This window comes from Cavia porcellus, unplaced genomic scaffold (assembly GCF_034190915.1).
Source record: "Cavia porcellus strain 051 isolate PalLab524CR breed Dunkin Hartley unplaced genomic scaffold, mCavPor4.1 scaffold_1, whole genome shotgun sequence".
Lineage (NCBI taxonomy): Eukaryota > Metazoa > Chordata > Mammalia > Rodentia > Caviidae > Cavia > Cavia porcellus.
The window spans coordinates 130445796-130462782 of NW_026947484.1; the positions used below are offsets into that span (position 1 = coordinate 130445796).

The 16987-nt window shown below is 39.7% G+C and overlaps 1 protein-coding gene across 2 annotated transcripts in view; it reads left to right on the forward strand.

Moving 5' to 3' along the window:
• Positions 1 to 773: 773 nt before the first annotated feature.
• The window catches only part of Rbm15 (RNA binding motif protein 15), a 46998-nt gene continuing 30784 nt past the window's right edge, over positions 774 to 16987 (forward strand). Inside the window, exons 1-2 of one of the 2 annotated variants that reach the window (XR_010049535.1) lie at positions 774 to 1114; positions 8338 to 9911. Coding sequence is in view for 1 of the 2 variants with exons in the window: in XM_013143069.3 (XP_012998523.2) it covers positions 1688 to 4550; positions 8338 to 8360 (2886 nt within the window). In the remaining variant the exon portion in view is untranslated. The other variant, XM_013143069.3, reaches the window with a different exon arrangement.

A 16987-nucleotide genomic window follows, 5' to 3' on the forward strand; every position in this document is an offset into this window, starting at 1 on the left:
GCTTTTTTCCCCTCAAAGAGTAATAGCATGAGGAGGGTAAAAGGGTTCTTTCAGTATGTACACTTACTCCAGATCCTTAGGTTCCCTCCAGAAGGCAATTCTAGTAACCTACCATTTCTATGTGGTTAAGTAAAATTTCCCTGAAAATATAAAAAGCAAATGTGTATATATATTTATATGATCTATACAATATTTAAAGACAATTGTATAATATTGAACACATTATGCTAAGACTTAAACCAAGTTTTATTTTAGTAGTCTGGGCGCGGGGTGGGGGTGGGGCACAGGGGATTGAACCCATCCGAACGAGCTCCAATCTCAGCCCTTAAAAAAACTTTTTGAGACAGGGTGTTTTTAAATCGTTGTTTCCCAGGCTGAGCTTAACTCTGCAATCCTCGTTACTCAGCTTCCCAGAGTACTAGGATTAATGCTTGGGAGAAGCATCACATAATAAAAGCGAATTTATCTGATTGCATTCGATGTAATTTTATAGAATATAAAATCCACAGACTCGCAACATAAAACAGGACGCCAGACCCGTCAGCAGTGCTTTTCAGTTCAGGTTTCACGGTTGGTCGCAGGTAGAAGCTTCGCTCACCCCGTTACTTTGGGGACTTGAGCTGGAACCAGCAGCAACCCTCCGCGCGGAGCTGCTTCCTAGCTCTGGAGGCTCGCGTCGCAGTAGCACTCCAGGTGTCCCCGTGACCTGGGGCCGTGAACCCCCGAGCTCCCGCCCCCGTCCTCCGGATCTCAAGCCAGGGGCGGTGCCTTCGGGGCGGGGGCGGGGGTGGGGCTTTTCAGGCCGCTGGCACGGCGGCTGGAGGGACTAAAATGGTGTTGGCCTCCGGCCCGAAGACAACTTCCTAAGGGAATGTAGGGCCGCGACAGCCAGAGGGACTACCCTGTCCCTCTTGCGCCGGCACCGGCAGGAAGGTGGGGGAAGCTCGGAAGTTTCAAGATCCCAAGGCCCCAGCACAACTAAGCACGCCACAGGACGGAACAGACATTTGAGAGAACGCTGAAAGCGCGGGGAGGCGGGTTCGCCTCAGTATCTATCTCGCGACACTTGAAGTGACGTCGCACAACAAGCGTGCGTTCTAGGTTTTCACCTTCGGTAAGTCTGTGCCTACCCCTTTAAGCAAGTGATGGACAGTTATTTCAGCCTATCACTTCATTGTCAACTTCCAATCAGATTTAAACTTCTTTCAGCCGCCGAAGAAGTTGGAAGAAAGGGGTCAAAAGAGGGGGAAAGCGCGCGTGCAAAGGCTGTCTGTCTCTCGCAAGTCAGTGTGAGCTAAGCTCGCAAGAAAAAAAACGCCAGAACGGATGGATGATACAACTTCCCAAATAGTGGGTTAGAGGACGGGGTCGCAAACCAATGAAAAGGATGAGGAGGTGGGATCATTGCCTCCTCCGTGCAAGAAGTACCGTTACAGGGCAGACTTTTTGTCCAATCAACACCTCCAGACTTTGGGTCAGGTGGCCATAAACTGTGAGGGGTGGAGCTACAGCCTGGCGCGAGGAACCGTTAAGATAGACAACGAATATAACCAATGAGGTGTTCTGACTCGGGCGTTGGGAACCCAATAAAAGTGGAGGGGCGTGCGCCTGCCCCGAGCGCGGGGAGATGTAAAGACAGACAAATACTTTTCCCAATGAGACTGTGGAAGAGCGAGCCAATTGACCAATGAGGTCTGCTGGGCGGGATCCTTTACCGCGGCGGAGTCCAAGATGGCGGCGTGCGGTTCCGCTGTGTGAAACGAGCGCGGGGCAGCGGGTTAGTCAGCTCCGCGGAGAGGATCTCCGACGACCCGCGACAATGAAAGGAAAAGAGCGCTCGCCAGTTAAACCCAAACGCTCCCGTGGTGGTGAGGACTCGACTTCCCGCGGGGAGCGGAGCAAGAAGTTAGGAGGCTCTGGCGGCAGCAATGGGAGCAGTAGCGGGAAGACGGACAGCGGCGGTGGGTCGCGGCGGAGCCTTCACCTGGACAAGACCAGCAGCCGAGGTGGCAGCCGCGAGTATGACACTGGTGGGGGCAGCTCCAGTAGCCGCTTGCACAGTTACAGCTCTCCAAGCACCAAAAATTCCTCGGGCGGGGGCGAGTCGCGCAGCAGCTCCCGGGGTGGAGGCGGGGAGTCACGGTCTTCGGGGGCCGCCTCCTCTGCTCCTGGCGGGGAAGGCGGGGAATACAAGACTCTGAAAATAAGCGAGTTGGGGTCCCAGCTGAGTGACGAAGCGGTGGAGGACGGATTGTTTCATGAGTTCAAACGCTTCGGTGATGTAAGTGTCAAAATCAGTCATCTCTCAGGTTCTGGCAGCGGGGATGAACGGGTAGCCTTTGTGAACTTCCGGCGGCCAGAGGACGCGCGGGCGGCCAAGCATGCCAGAGGCCGCCTGGTGCTCTATGACCGGCCCTTGAAGATAGAAGCTGTGTATGTGAGCCGGCGCCGCAGCCGCTCCCCTTTAGACAAAGATACTTACCCTCCTTCAGCCAGTGTGGTCGGGGCCTCAGTAGGTGGTCACCGGCACCCCGCTGGAGGAGGCGGTGGAGGCCAGAGATCACTTTCCCCTGGCGGTGCTGCGTTGGGATACAGAGACTACCGGTTGCAGCAGCTGGCTCTTGGCCGCCTGCCCCCTCCACCTCCGCCACCATTGCCCCGAGAGCTGGAGCGAGAACGTGATTACCCGTTCTATGAGAGAGTGCGCCCAGCATATAGTCTTGAGCCACGGGTGGGAGCTGGAGCGAGTGCTGCTCCTTTCCGAGACGTGGATGAGATTTCACCCGAGGATGATCAGCGGGCTAATCGGACGCTTTTCTTGGGCAACCTAGACATTACTGTGACAGAGAATGATCTAAGAAGGGCTTTTGATCGCTTTGGAGTCATTACAGAAGTAGACATCAAGAGGCCTTCTCGTGGACAGACCAGTACCTATGGCTTTCTCAAATTTGAGAACCTAGACATGTCTCACCGGGCCAAACTAGCTATGTCTGGCAAGATTATAATTCGGAATCCTATCAAAATCGGTTATGGTAAGGCTACACCCACCACCCGCCTTTGGGTTGGTGGCCTGGGACCCTGGGTTCCTCTTGCTGCCCTGGCACGTGAATTTGACCGATTTGGCACCATACGCACAATAGACTACCGGAAAGGTGATAGTTGGGCATATATCCAGTACGAAAGCTTGGATGCAGCTCATGCTGCCTGGACCCATATGAGAGGATTCCCTCTTGGTGGCCCAGATCGTCGTCTTAGAGTAGACTTTGCAGACACAGAGCATCGTTACCAGCAGCAGTATCTGCAGCCTCTGCCCTTGACTCATTATGAACTGGTGACAGATGCTTTTGGACATCGGGCACCTGATCCTTTGAGGGGTGCTCGGGATAGAACACCACCTCTACTTTACAGAGATCGTGACAGGGACCTTTATCCTGATTCTGACTGGGTGCCACCCCCTCCCCCAGTCCGAGAGCGTAGCACTCGGACTGCTGCTACTGCTGTGACTGCTTATGAGTCACTGGATAGCTTGGATAGAAGGCGGGATGGCTGGTCCTTGGACCGTGATAGAGGTGATCGAGATCTGCCCAGCAGCAGAGACCAGCCTAGGAAGCGGCGGTTGCCTGAGGAGAGTGGCATACGGCATTTGGATAGGTCTCCTGAGAGTGAGCGGCCACGAAAACGTCACTGTGCACCTTCTCCTGACCGTAGTCCAGAACTGAGCAGTAGCAGGGATCGTTACAATAGTGACAATGATCGATCTTCCCGTGTTCTTCTCTTGGAAAGACCCTCACCAATCAGAGACAGGCGAGGTAGCTTGGAGAAGAGCCAGGGTGACAAGAGAGACCGGAAAAACTCCGCATCAGTTGAACGGGATAGGAAGCACCGGACAGCTGCTCCCACTGAGGGAAAAAGCCCTCTGAAAAAAGAAGACCGCTCTGATGGTAGTGTACCCAGTGCCAGTACTGCTTCCTCGAAGCTGAAATCTCCTTCCCAGAAACAGGATGGGGGGTCAGCCCCTGCTGCAACAGCTTCTCCCAAACTATGTTTGGCCTGGCAGGGCATGCTTCTACTGAAGAACAGCAACTTTCCTTCCAACATGCATCTGTTGCAGGGTGATCTCCAAGTGGCTAGCAGTCTTCTCGTTGAAGGTTCAACTGGAGGCAAAGTAGCCCAGCTCAAGATCACACAGCGTCTTCGTTTGGACCAACCCAAATTGGATGAAGTAACCCGGCGCATCAAAGTGGCAGGGCCCAATGGTTATGCCATTCTTCTGGCTGTACCTGGAAGTTCTGACAGCAGATCCTCTTCATCAGCCACATCAGACACTGCCACCTCTACTCAGAGGCCACTTAGGAACCTTGTGTCCTATTTAAAGCAAAAGCAGGCAGCTGGGGTGATTAGCCTCCCTGTTGGAGGCAACAAAGACAAGGAAAACACCGGGGTCCTTCATGCCTTCCCACCTTGTGAGTTCTCCCAGCAATTCCTGGATTCCCCTGCCAAGGCACTGGCCAAATCTGAAGAAGATTACCTGGTCATGATCATTGTCCGTGGTGCGTCCTAAAATCCATGTGTAATTTGTATTTACTACTTTGACATGGTTTCTGTTTTGTGATGTGTAATGGGATACAGCATCAGATGAAATTTTAATTGTTTAGTTGTAGCTTTTTTCTTTTTATATTTTTATAAACCTCGTTAAAACAAATTAGAACAGTTTAGCAGTTAAGTGAAAGGGAAGTCTTTAAGGTTGCAGGAAGATGGATTTGCTTTAAGAGTTCCTATATTGAGTAATGTTTTCTTTCTTTTTTTTTTTTTCTTCTAATCTTGAGCTTAAAAAAGCCTCAAAGTTACAAAGCCAGAAGTTTGAAAAAATCAGAATTTGAACAAAAGAGGCTTCTAACCATATAAAGAGATGTCAATATGGATTCATTGATATGTAAATAATGCTTGAAATTTGATCAGGGATCTCAGAAATATACACAGTTAAATTGTTTAGCAGCCTAATTATTTTAATCAGGCATTTGATTATTTCTCTTAAAATACAGATTGTTCCAGGAAAGTTGGCTTTACATGCATTTTTATCATTAGCTCTTGAGTTTTGTATCCCATATGTGCACTTTTGGTTTGTAGCTGTAACTGTTCGGTAAAAATTGAGGACTGTGTTACAAGCCATTTATGTCTTATGCTTAGACTAGTATGCAAGAAAGTGAGTAGGTGCTTATAAAATCAGAATTTTTAGTCAGTTATAGGTGTGTGGTGGTGTTTTACTGACTTTCAGAGGCACAGCAGGTACAGTTCACATTTAATTGTGCATATTTTGAAACAAATATTCTGCATCAAAATGATTGTTTTTTGTATCCATTCAAATCTCTGCTTTCAGTAATAGAAAAGTTGGCTTCAGGCTTTTGTTTCAGTGGGCATTAATCAGCCATATCTGGATTGCAGAATTTTTTTAAAAAGTCTGTGTAAAATGCCTTTAATACAGTTTTTTAAAAAACTTGCTGGTATTTTTATTTTCATATTTAAACAACAGTGGTGACATTACATTATTGGAAATGTTTTGAATAGTTTTGAAATTTCATGCTTAATATTTTCACTGTCATTCAGCCATTGAGATTTGAAATGTCAGTGTAGTAAAATTCTTTTTTATTGTTTGCCCAGATACCTGTAATAATTATAATTTAGCCCACCCACAGTTTATTGTTTCGTTTTAGTTTTGAATTTTTGAGTTTTGTTGTTGTTTTTAGTTTTTTGGGTGTTTGTTTTTTGTTCTCTGTGCTGAGAATGATATAACTTTTGGTTCTTAGCAAGGGCTTATACTGTTTCACAGTAATGGATGGTTTTTGTTTTATTTTTGTTTTTGTTTTTACCTACTCTCTGCCACCACCCCTGATTCCTCAGGTCACTAGTAAGTATATTTTTCTCCGTTGATTTAAGTGGTGAGGACTTTAGGCCCTTGATATTTAGGTATGATTAGGAATTTTGGAACCTTCTGGATTATGGTCAGGTTTTTCTGTGAAAGTGACTTATTCAAAGCCTGGCAGAACTCAGTAACTGTTTTCTTTCTGTTATCAAAGTTGGTGGTTTTGAAATAGCACCAATAATAACCCAGGGAAGTGTCATATAATTTTTATTTCCATTATGACAGGTGTCTCATGCATGTTTGCATGAAAATCTCATCACTACTGTGTCATCCTTTCAGAATTTGATTTTGCATTTGGACATTTTTTAAAAATTTGTTTTTTCATTTTTAAACTGGAAAAACTAGCCATTTTGAGAGAAAGAGAATACTAGACTATGAGCACAAAGCTGCTTACTATGCCTACAGCTAAGACTTTGGGTGCCTTTTGTTTCCCAAAAGCAGTACTTCATATAGAGCAGAAACCATTTAGAAACTAATGCAGGTATGGAATCTGTATCCATTGGGTCAAAGTACAGTTGTAGCTAGATACATTTTTCCAGTTTAAATAATTTCACTAACCATTAACTTTTGAATATCTTTTGATAAGACAAATGATTTTACTCTTTTAGAGAGTGAAGTCCATGGCATCTGATTTTACTATAAACCAAAATGTGTGTGGGGTTTCCCTTTTTAATTTTTTTTTTTTTTTAACTTAAGTTGGTGTGATAGTTTATTAAAGAGCACTGTGGCTTTTACTCCATGTTTGTTTGAATCCTTATCTGATATTGCTGATTTTGTTAGACCTGGGCAATTCTGCGCTTGAATGTTTTTGAAACAGTGGCTTGATACCATTTTTAAATGTATGTATTATAAAAAATTAATGATGTTTAATTTGGTACTTAACCTACAGAGTACCATTGTCCAGATGAATCTCTTGTGTTACCTAATCTTGTTCAGGTTCAAAATATTTGTAAATTATCTACTTAAACCTTCAGAAATTGAATTGAAAGCAAAAGTCTAAAAGTGGTTCCTAATACTCAGAATTTCATAACTCAGCACTGGATGATTTTGTAGCATCCAAATGTTTTTTCTTGAATTTCTTTAGTGTAACTGATTTTTTTAGGAACTCGGTTAAAATGAAGAGAGAGAAAATTTCTTCAGTGTTTCATTAAATTATTAAGTATTACTGGTAAAAACAATGTAATTAAGACTTTAAGACCACAACATCAAAGTTTATGGAAGATTAAGCATGCAATTCCTAGCAAATAATTCTACTTAAATGTTTTGGTAATATTTTGTTAATTGTAATTGAGATTCCTGTAAAGAATTTTTTCATATGGAAACTTACATTTCGGGTTTAGGATGACTGTGAACTAGAGTAGATTTTTCCTTTAGGATTACATCTCGAAAATGTCCATCCTCTGGCTGGCATAAAAACTATTTTATGAGCAAATGTTCACTGATTATACTTTTTTTTTCTGGAAATTTAAGCCCATTTTCAGTCTTAAGATAATGAAATTGCTCACTTTGCAGTCACAGCTTGAACTGTTTAGTTTGGGCCCATATAGGAACCATTCACCAAAATCTCATAAGAGGATATCCTCTTAAGACCTTAATGACCTTTTATGAGAAAACAGTTTTTGGAGTGAATTTCTGGACTTTTCAGTCTGTATCACAGTGTCTAATTTTGAGATGGGAGTTAAGTATGAAAGCAAGAAGAGAAGTGCAACTGACGCTATTAATATTCTGGTTATAGTGATGTCCTTTACAAGGGAAAGTGATTTCAGGTACCTATGGTATGTGAAACTTAATGAAGTGTTTATGTATGCAATTTAAACAGTTGAAAAATGAGAGTCCTGAAGTGTTCTTTATACTGCTCAGCAACTGTGTAACTTTTCTTAACAGAAAATAACATCTACTGTTTTTGGTAACATAGATGAAGGTGGATTTTTAAATGACTTTGTATCTTGGCCCTTTCCTACAATAATGGAGTAGTAGCCTATTACTCCATATACATTACAGAATGAATGTAGAGAGGGTAAAAGTTTAAATTCCACCTTTTTATGTTTTCATTTTTTAAGTTATATTTAAGAGATACTGGTTGATTGTAAACTTTTTTTTTTCTGAAAATTTTTGCCATGTTTTACTCAGTTGTATGAGGATGAGGGATATTTTCAGTCCTAAAATACTCAATTGCAATCATTAAAAAGAAAAACTCACCCTGTTAGTTCACTTGTTAGCTGTCTATCCATACAGTAAATTCATTTCAAGGTTTGTGCCAGTGGGTATTATTGGTGCTTTTTTGAAGTCAAGGTGGACTATCCAGAAAGGTCTTGTTAATATTATGTTCATCTATAATGCATAGGGGAAATATATATATATATTTTTAATATTGTAAACATTTGTACTGAATAACCTTTTTTTCCCCCCCCTGCAAGCAAAACTGGTGAACAGCGGATGAAGATACGGAATTCAGAGCTCTAATGGACCTTTTTGAAGAGAAGTTGTAGCTTATGTGGAGTTTACATGGGCCTCTGATGGAAGAAAGCTAATCTGTTTAGTATTTGTGCATTTTACTAAAATGGCAGCTTAACGTTGTGTATCTGCTATTGTGATGCCAATGCCGGTGTTTTAAGTGGAAAAAAAATGACCTCTTTGCTTTGTGCTGTGTACACAAGATTTCTGGAAAAGTAAAGAAAAACCCTTTTTATGGCTCACACAGCTTAAAAGTAGCTGTCACTCAAACATGCGCTCACAGTTGAGCTGCTTTTGTTTTATTCTAAATAAATTGTTTCTTTTGAGGAAAATGTTTTTCTGCCTGGAAGTGAATTGACGGCAAACCTTGACCCCTTTGTTTGCAGCCGAGGGGGTACTTGCTGCTGCTCAGATCTTGTATGTCTTGAGCAAGAAGCAGGGAGACCATCAATTTCATGTTGACTATCACGGTGTGTCAATTCTGAAGGATCACTAGTGTTACCGTGGCCCCCTTTGTTTGCAGTGAAGGGGATCCTTTGCTTCTCGGTCCTCAACGTGATGAGGAAATGGTGCTGTTGGCTGGCACACAAGAAGCCGGGGGCAAGCACCCTAAGCCTCACCACAGTGCACGAGTCGGGGGCTTTGCTGGTTTGAAGAGCTGGAGTTGCTGAATTTAAGTTTTGATTTATTTTGTTCACCCATCACGTTTGGCCTTAGTTTCATTTTTAATTTGAAGAGAAGTTTGAAATTGCTTTATCTTGCACTTTTAACATTTGCACCAAATTGCCAAAAGAAGGAGAAATACTCCGTTTGCTTTTTAAATGTTAATGATGATGTTAATAAAGCCTTTCCTGACACATTTGAGGAGCTCTTCCGTCTCCAGGGGCTTCTTACCAGAGTTATGCAGTGATGGGTTTAGTTCTGAATGGATGAAGAGTTCCTGAGAGCTAGCGTTTGTAATTAGAACCGTTACTTGGTATCTGTACCTTATTTGACCTGTGTTTCCACATGCCTTGGATGTGCATGCACCGTGACGGTTTCATAGGTACGAACGCACACCCAGGCCCAGTCACTTCGGTTGGTAGTACAGATTGTGAGGAAAAAAAAATGGAGGCATCATTAAGGAGGAGAAAGTGTTTGCCTTTAGTTCCTGCATTATCCTGTACAGGGGCTCTTGAGCTTTGGAAGCCTGTTCCCAGTACAGGAGAACAACTCCCCTGTTGGCAGCAGACTTCGGTGCACAGTGACAACGCTGGAGTTCAAGAGGAAGCCAGCAGTGCTGCACCAGTGGCTTCAGACACCATGGTTGTTGTTTGCCAGTTTTAAACTAAACTAGTTGCAGACGAAGACCACCTTGAAATGCAGGCTTGTTGGGCTTGTTTTGAATTTTAACCTCGGATGGAAGACCCTAGTGCTGTCTGTCTCCATGTGGGAATGATGATTGCTAGGCAACAGGTGATTATCAACCAAGGATGCCACGGTTATACTCTGCAAGGTGGTGTTCCAGTGGCAAACAGCTGTATAAACTTGTAAACAGGTAAGAGGGTTTTTAGAGATCAAAAATGCATAATAATTAATAGGGTGAGGGCTTTTATTGTTTCAAATGTGTTTCTCTGGTTGGAAGTCTGGGCATTCTGTTGCCATTACTAGTTTCCTTCTGTCTGAGGTATCATATTTGCAAAATTCTAGGCCAGAACTTTTATTTTACTTTATTTTATTTTCATTCTTTATTTTTGTGTTTAAAAAAAAATCATTTAATGGGAAGCCAAAATTTTAAAATTTTAACTAAGAATTTGGGAACTAGGGCTTTGATGCCCTTTAAAATGTTTGATATTTTTCATTAATCTTAGTCTTTGCCTTTTGTTGTGATTTAATGGTGCAGGAGGGCTTACTGCTATCAACATGTTCGTTTGTAAACATTCTAAATTTGAAAGTTAAGAATATTACAGTATATAGCAATCACAAAGAAAGAGTGCCACTCTTTTCTGATTGAGAGTGATAGATATTAGCCACAATGCTTTTTTCTTACAAAGAGACCAATCATAATGTCAGTAAATTGCAACTTTAAATGAATGAAAAGGCAGTTTGAAAAAAGTCTGACTTTTGTCTGCTCTTAGCATTTTTATTCTCTAGTTAGTCCTACCAACCTTCTGAGCCTCCTCCCACATTAATCAAGTATGAGACTTTGATAGCTTATCACAATATAATTTCTGTGGTATGTAATATAGCTCAGATTTCCTTGGTTTGTATGAAATGGGGTAAAATTTTTTTAATAGGGTATTTTTCATCTCTTCCAGAAGACTTACAGAATCTGGTAACTAGTAGCTGATCTGTACAAGCTACTTTTTCCATAGGTTTGGTTGAACCCTTTGAATTGTTGAACTGGACATCTCACATAGCCAGACTTTCAGAGAGTAAAAGGGGTAAAACAGACATTAAGAATTTTAATGGTCTCAGTGTGTCCTTTTCAGGTGTATTTTTTAAAAAGTTTTGAGGTGGTTCCATCAAAGGCTTTGCTAAATGATTTTTTCTTATGTTTCTTTAAAACATTTAATCTGCAAGATTTTGAATGCATTTTCTTTCTCTTGCTAGTCCAGATAGTTTTTCCAATTAGTAAGCAGTTACTTTAAATCATCATTGAGGCTTAGCAAATCACATTGTACTTTCTATATGACTCTGTGTGTTTGGTATCTTCTTATGATCTCAGGCTTCATCTCTCAAAAATGATGCAAATGTGTTTCAAACAGGGCATTTGTTTGGCTATAGACATGCAATGGGAAAGCTACACTATGAAGGAAAAACTAGCTTAAGTGTTAGATCTAGAGTTCTGATTTTATATATTGGAAACTGCCCTTTTGAAGTATTGGTGTGGTTTTCCAGTATCTTTTATCTGATATAAATTTAGCTTTATGTAAAGGAAATAGTTCTAGGAACACTGTTGAATTGACTTGGGCTCATTTTGAAATCTTGGCTGTGGTATTAAAATTGAAAATAAGAATTACCCTGACTATAGTCAACAACCCAGATTTTATAAAGTGCCACTTTTTTTGAAGTCCTATCATTGGTTATAGTTTCTTTATCTGAGGCAGTAAGTTTAGTGCTTATGGTTTATGCAGCATTCTTTTTTTTTTCCTTTTTAGCAATATCATATCTGATTATGGCCTCTTTGCTTACCACTTTCATCTGCCTCTCCAGTTTACTCTCTTGGTGCTCTCCTGTTTAAAAGATACTTTTCACTTGATAACTTGGATCTAGTTTTAAGTTCTTAGCAGACAAACTTACGGAATAACAATTTCTTTAAACCTTAACAAAAATTACTTAACTTGCTGCAACTGAAATGAATGTAATATTCAGCTTCTAGTTGAAGTTTCTGTGGTCATTTGAATACTGGCTATATATAGGAGCTGAAGTGATGGAAGTAGGAAATAAAAGGAAAGATCAGATAGCTCTAGAGCTATTAGTAACATTGTAATTGGGGAAAGTAGGTATAAATGAATACTAAATACAGTTTAAAATAATTATAGGGAGGAAATCACAGGTCAGTATCAAATTAATTGCTAATGAATTTTTGCAAGAGATACGGGTATATTAGGTTACTTAAAGATGGGATGGTCAAGAAAGGTTTTATAAAAAAATTTGTTAGAAAAGGACATGAAATGGTGGAAGGAGGTTGGGGTTTATATGTCAGGCAGACAAACACAAGTAAGAATATAGCATCTTGTTCATTGTGGGTGTTTTGGGAAAATAAGCTGAAGACTGAAGCCTGGAAAACTAGTAAGATGATTGGGTCAGCAAAAATGGGAAATCTTGGAGGGGAAGCCAGGTTGAAGATGGGAGTGGGGACAGATGATCAGTTGAGATAGTCTGACAGCAATTATTTATTGACTGCTACTCCAGGCCAAATACTCTTGTCAAATACTGTATACACATTGTTTCATTTAAGTCTGACCATATTCTGTAATGTGACAACTATTAAGTGATAGAACCAGGGTTTTAACCAGGCTTTATCTCAACTAGAGCTCTTTTGGTCATTATACTGTTGTGCCTCATGACCTTTATTTTGGAGTCTAGGGATAGGATTAAAGCTACAAACTTGAGAAAATGGCCAGGGAATTTCAGACTACAGTGAATCAACATTTGTGAAACTCAGGAAACAAGCAGGCTATTCGCTGTTTTGAGATTTGTTAGGATCAACATGGACCAAGAGTCTCTTTTATAAGCTCCTCAATTAATTCAGCACCTTCTGTGGTCAGTGGGCCCATAGTGTGGAGTATGAGGTATGGAATAAGTATTTGAAAATGATAAAAGACTATGGCACTAAAAAAGTCTAGCTCAGAAAGCAAGAATAGTGTTCTGTCTCAGAAACTGAGAGGAAGAGCTTCCAGAAGATGAAACTCTTACAGCAAGCAGGGAAATGGAAACAAAATGCCATGAATTTATCACTTAAAATTGTCGCTTAAGTAACAGTTTTATATTCATGTAATTATTTAATGTCTCAATATCACAAAGAAAAAACACTGTTTGTGAAATGCTAAAGGGACACCAGAAGAGTTTTGTGACATGAATAAGGAATATACAAGTAGGAACTGATTGAGATATCCTTGAATTTTCAGATGTTAATCTAAAAATAAGGCGACTGTCATCTATCTTAAAATGAAAATCATTCTGGGATTGAGCATGTATATGTACCCATGAAAGGTGTTTCTATTAATGAAGCATTATCTATACTACTAAACTAGGTCACTAATAGGACTGAGACAGAAAAAGTTCTAGGTTGAGCATCCCTAATTTGAAACCCAAAGTGCTCCAAAATCTGAAATCTATCAATTATATTAACACTCAAGCTTCAGATTTAGGAATACTTCAGATTTTCCACTTAGGAATGCTGAACCAGTAAAGTCTATGCAAATATTCCAAAACCTAAAAAACTCCAGAATCTGAAATACTTCTGATCCCAAGTATTTTAGATAAGAGATACTCAACCTGCATAAGTAGAGATATCTTTGTCTTGTAAATCATTGAAAGAATTCTGATTTTTAATTACCTACGCTTTGTTATATTCTATATGTACAGTTAATTCTTCAATTATTTAGGTAGCTCTTATATACTAGGCATTATTCTGTATCTTGGAAGTATATTGAAGAAAACAGATAAACTTCTCTTTTCTTTTGTAGTTCATATTCTGATGGAAGAAGTGAGGTAGTAAGCTATAAAGTCAGAGCCTTGGGGCCTGGAACAAAAGGTTTGGTTGTATTCTAAATATTGGATACAGTGGAACCATGGGAGATTTTAAAAGGGAATGTGAGGATTTGCTCAAGATTTGACTACCTGAGACTAGGTAAATATAGCTCAGTGGTACAGCACATCATTAGCATGCAAGAGGTTTAATCCATAGCAACCCCTACCCCCTCCAGGATTTGACTACTTGTTTCAGGGAGTTAATATAAATGTACTTCAAATACTGAGGAAGATTAATTCTTAGAATACTTTATAAGGCCTCAAATATCTTTTTCAGAGATCAGTAGTGTTCTTTTATCTTTTTGTTGGGGAATTGGGTACTGGGGATTGGACTCGGCGTTGTGCATGCAAAGCACACAACTCTGCCACTGAGTTCTGATTTAGTGTTCTTTAAATGATAAGAATTTTTTTTAGGCTTACTGTTGTTGAGTACCCTGAGCTTTCAAAACAGTCTTCCTTCTAGGTACAGTGGTGGTGAACCTATGGCCCATGTGTTTGTATTTTTTTTAGACAAAAGATTTAATACATGAGTTGTGTTTTTCTAAGTGAAAATCCCAATATTCGAGTTTAATTGCAGTGTTGGCACTTTGTGATAAATAAATGGGTTTGGAGTTGCAGTTTGGGTACTCATCTCTAAGAGGTAGTATGTTGTTTTTTTTTTTTTTTTTTTAGCATGCTGCGTGATATTTTGCTTTTAATAAGTTGTCATGATGTTTTTCACTATAGTAAATAGTTTGTGATAAGACACTGGCCCTGCTTTTTATATTTTATAACTTGTAGGTTTTCTAGTGGTATCAAACTAAACTTTTCCTGCTAAAAGTTTACAGGCCTTTTTGTGAAATAGCTGTCATCCTGTGTAAACCAGATATGTGTGTATGTGATTTTTAAACATTGAATTTATTATCTGACCTTTCTCAAGTAATGAATGAATTTCCTTTTTATCCAGGAAAATGACTTAATAAAAATTATTTATTTATTTATTTGATACCAGGGATTGAACTCAGGACCTTGTGCTTGCCAGGCAGGCGCTTAAGCCACTGAGCTAAATCCTGGGCCTCAAAATTTTTATTTATAAGCATATGTTATATCTTTGTCCACTGTAGAACTTTAATTTCAGGCAATTATAATACATTTTGAGATGTTAAATATGTTTTTTTATTATGCATTTTAGGGCATATTGGGAAAATTTATTTCCATAAAATGTATTTGTTTAGTTCCTGAGTATTTTATATGCTAGCTTGTGTATATTTTTTATGTAAAGAAACACTCCAGTAAACTAAACTCCTGTATTGGAATTTTTTGCATTCTTTGGCAGAGGTCTCACCCTGGCTACACATTAGAACCACTTGAGGAACTTTAATATTAGTACCTTTCTCAGAGATTGATTTAAATTGATCTAGGAAGACTGGGACTCTACAAAGCCTCATGTATTTTTTTCTTTTAAGTGTCCCAAATGAGTGTACCGTACAGTCAGGGTTGACTGTCTAGAGACACATTTGTTTGTTGGAGATAGGATCTCACTATGTAGCCCATGCTGGCCTTGAACTCGAAGCAGTCTTCTGCCTCAGCCTTCTAAGTGCTGGAACTACAGGTGTACACCATGGTTCCTGACTTTGAAACACATCTTATATTCATTCAATCTTTTGAAGGTTGTTTGAAAATGAAACCAAAGACTTTTACAGTGTATAATTTGGGTTCAGTACAGTATGTATATTGATTAGTCTTTTAGAATTCTTGCTACCAGAAGCCTGGTTCCCAGACCAACAACATTAGAATAACCCTGGAAGCATGTTAGAACTTGAAATTTCACTTCCTCATTAACTTGCTGAGTGAGGCAGAGCCCTGGGTTACTCAAACACGGGTAAAAGATTGAGAAACACTGCTTTAGATATGTAAGCACAAGTGTTCTATGTGATAAATTGATAATTAGGATCTTTCCCATATATATAATAGTCTCAGATTTGTCCATTAGTGATTTTTAATATGACATATTTTAAAAAGATGTTTTTTTCAATGAAAAGAAGAGTTCTGAGGTAGTGAACGTTAAGTGACCAGAAAATTAGTAGTGTCTGTCACCAAGATGGGGAGGGGATACTCTTGTTGCTGCTCCTGTCATTGGCTCTTTTGTGTGTGTTGCTGAGAACTGAACCTAGGGCCTTCCCATCGAGCTGTATTTAAAGAGCTCCAGCTCTTTTTAAATTTTTTTTTTTATTTTATTTTATGAGACAGGGGCTTGTTAAGTTGCCCAGGTAGGGTTTGAACTTGTGATTCTCCTGCCTCAGCCTCCCAAAGTGGTTGAAATTAAGGCATGTGCTACCATGTCTGGCTTTGGTGGTCCTTGATTATTTTATTATGTGTACATATTTTTTCTTGTCATTCTGTTTTATTTCACATTGTGAGATAGAATGTAAGTATAGGCATATTGGAGATACTGTGTTTGCTGATAGGTGCACCCACAAGACTTAGAAATTTTGGTAGAGATAAGTTTAGAACTTTTTCCCTTTATTATGGTTCTGTGGACGGAACCCATGGCCTTATGCCTGAGGGTCAGGCACTCTACCATTGAGCTATGTCCCTGGTCCTAAAACTTTCTTCGGAGGGATGGGTAGGGGGAGGAACAAAGTATGGTTCTACTAGCCTTTATTTTTCAATTGTACTATGATACTAATTTTGTAAGTCAACTTTCCTCATGTAGCAGGATGAAGAATTTAATTTATTAAAATACACAGTGACATAAAGATATCAATATGAATGTTTAGAGAATAGTCTAAATTGTATGTGTTAATTTAGATACAGTAATATTTTTAATGTATAAATTTATGTGACAAAAGATTCTAAAATACATTTGCTGAGCAACCATGTTGATATCTAGTAAAAAAATTGCTACCTGATTATTTTCACCTCTCCAAATTTTTGAATTTGTATATGTGGTTTACAGGGCTTTTCTTTCAAGGACAACAGTCTCAGCATCTCTGGAAAATGTTTTATGGATTCATTTGTAATTCATAGATTTCTTCTCCAATGAGAGATTTTAGGAAGAGTTAATTGTAAAATTTATTTCTGCTCACAAATTGCATTTGTGAAATTTACTCTCTGTGGTGTTAAAATCTTACTGAAAATTCATTCCATAACAGGAATGATTTGAACTTTTTAAAGATTTGGTGGTTCGAATTACTTTATGTGATACATTTACTGTAGTTTAAAAGTATTTTGACTATTCAAAGATACCTTTTCTATCTTTTGAGCATTTAAGCACTAGTAATCTTTAAAGATGTGGTATTGATTCTCCCCTATTTTTTAATAGCTAAGTTAAGGGAGCATTTCTAAATAGAGTAATTGGTTAAATATCTTTTTTCCTCCTGGGTTTCTTTTTAG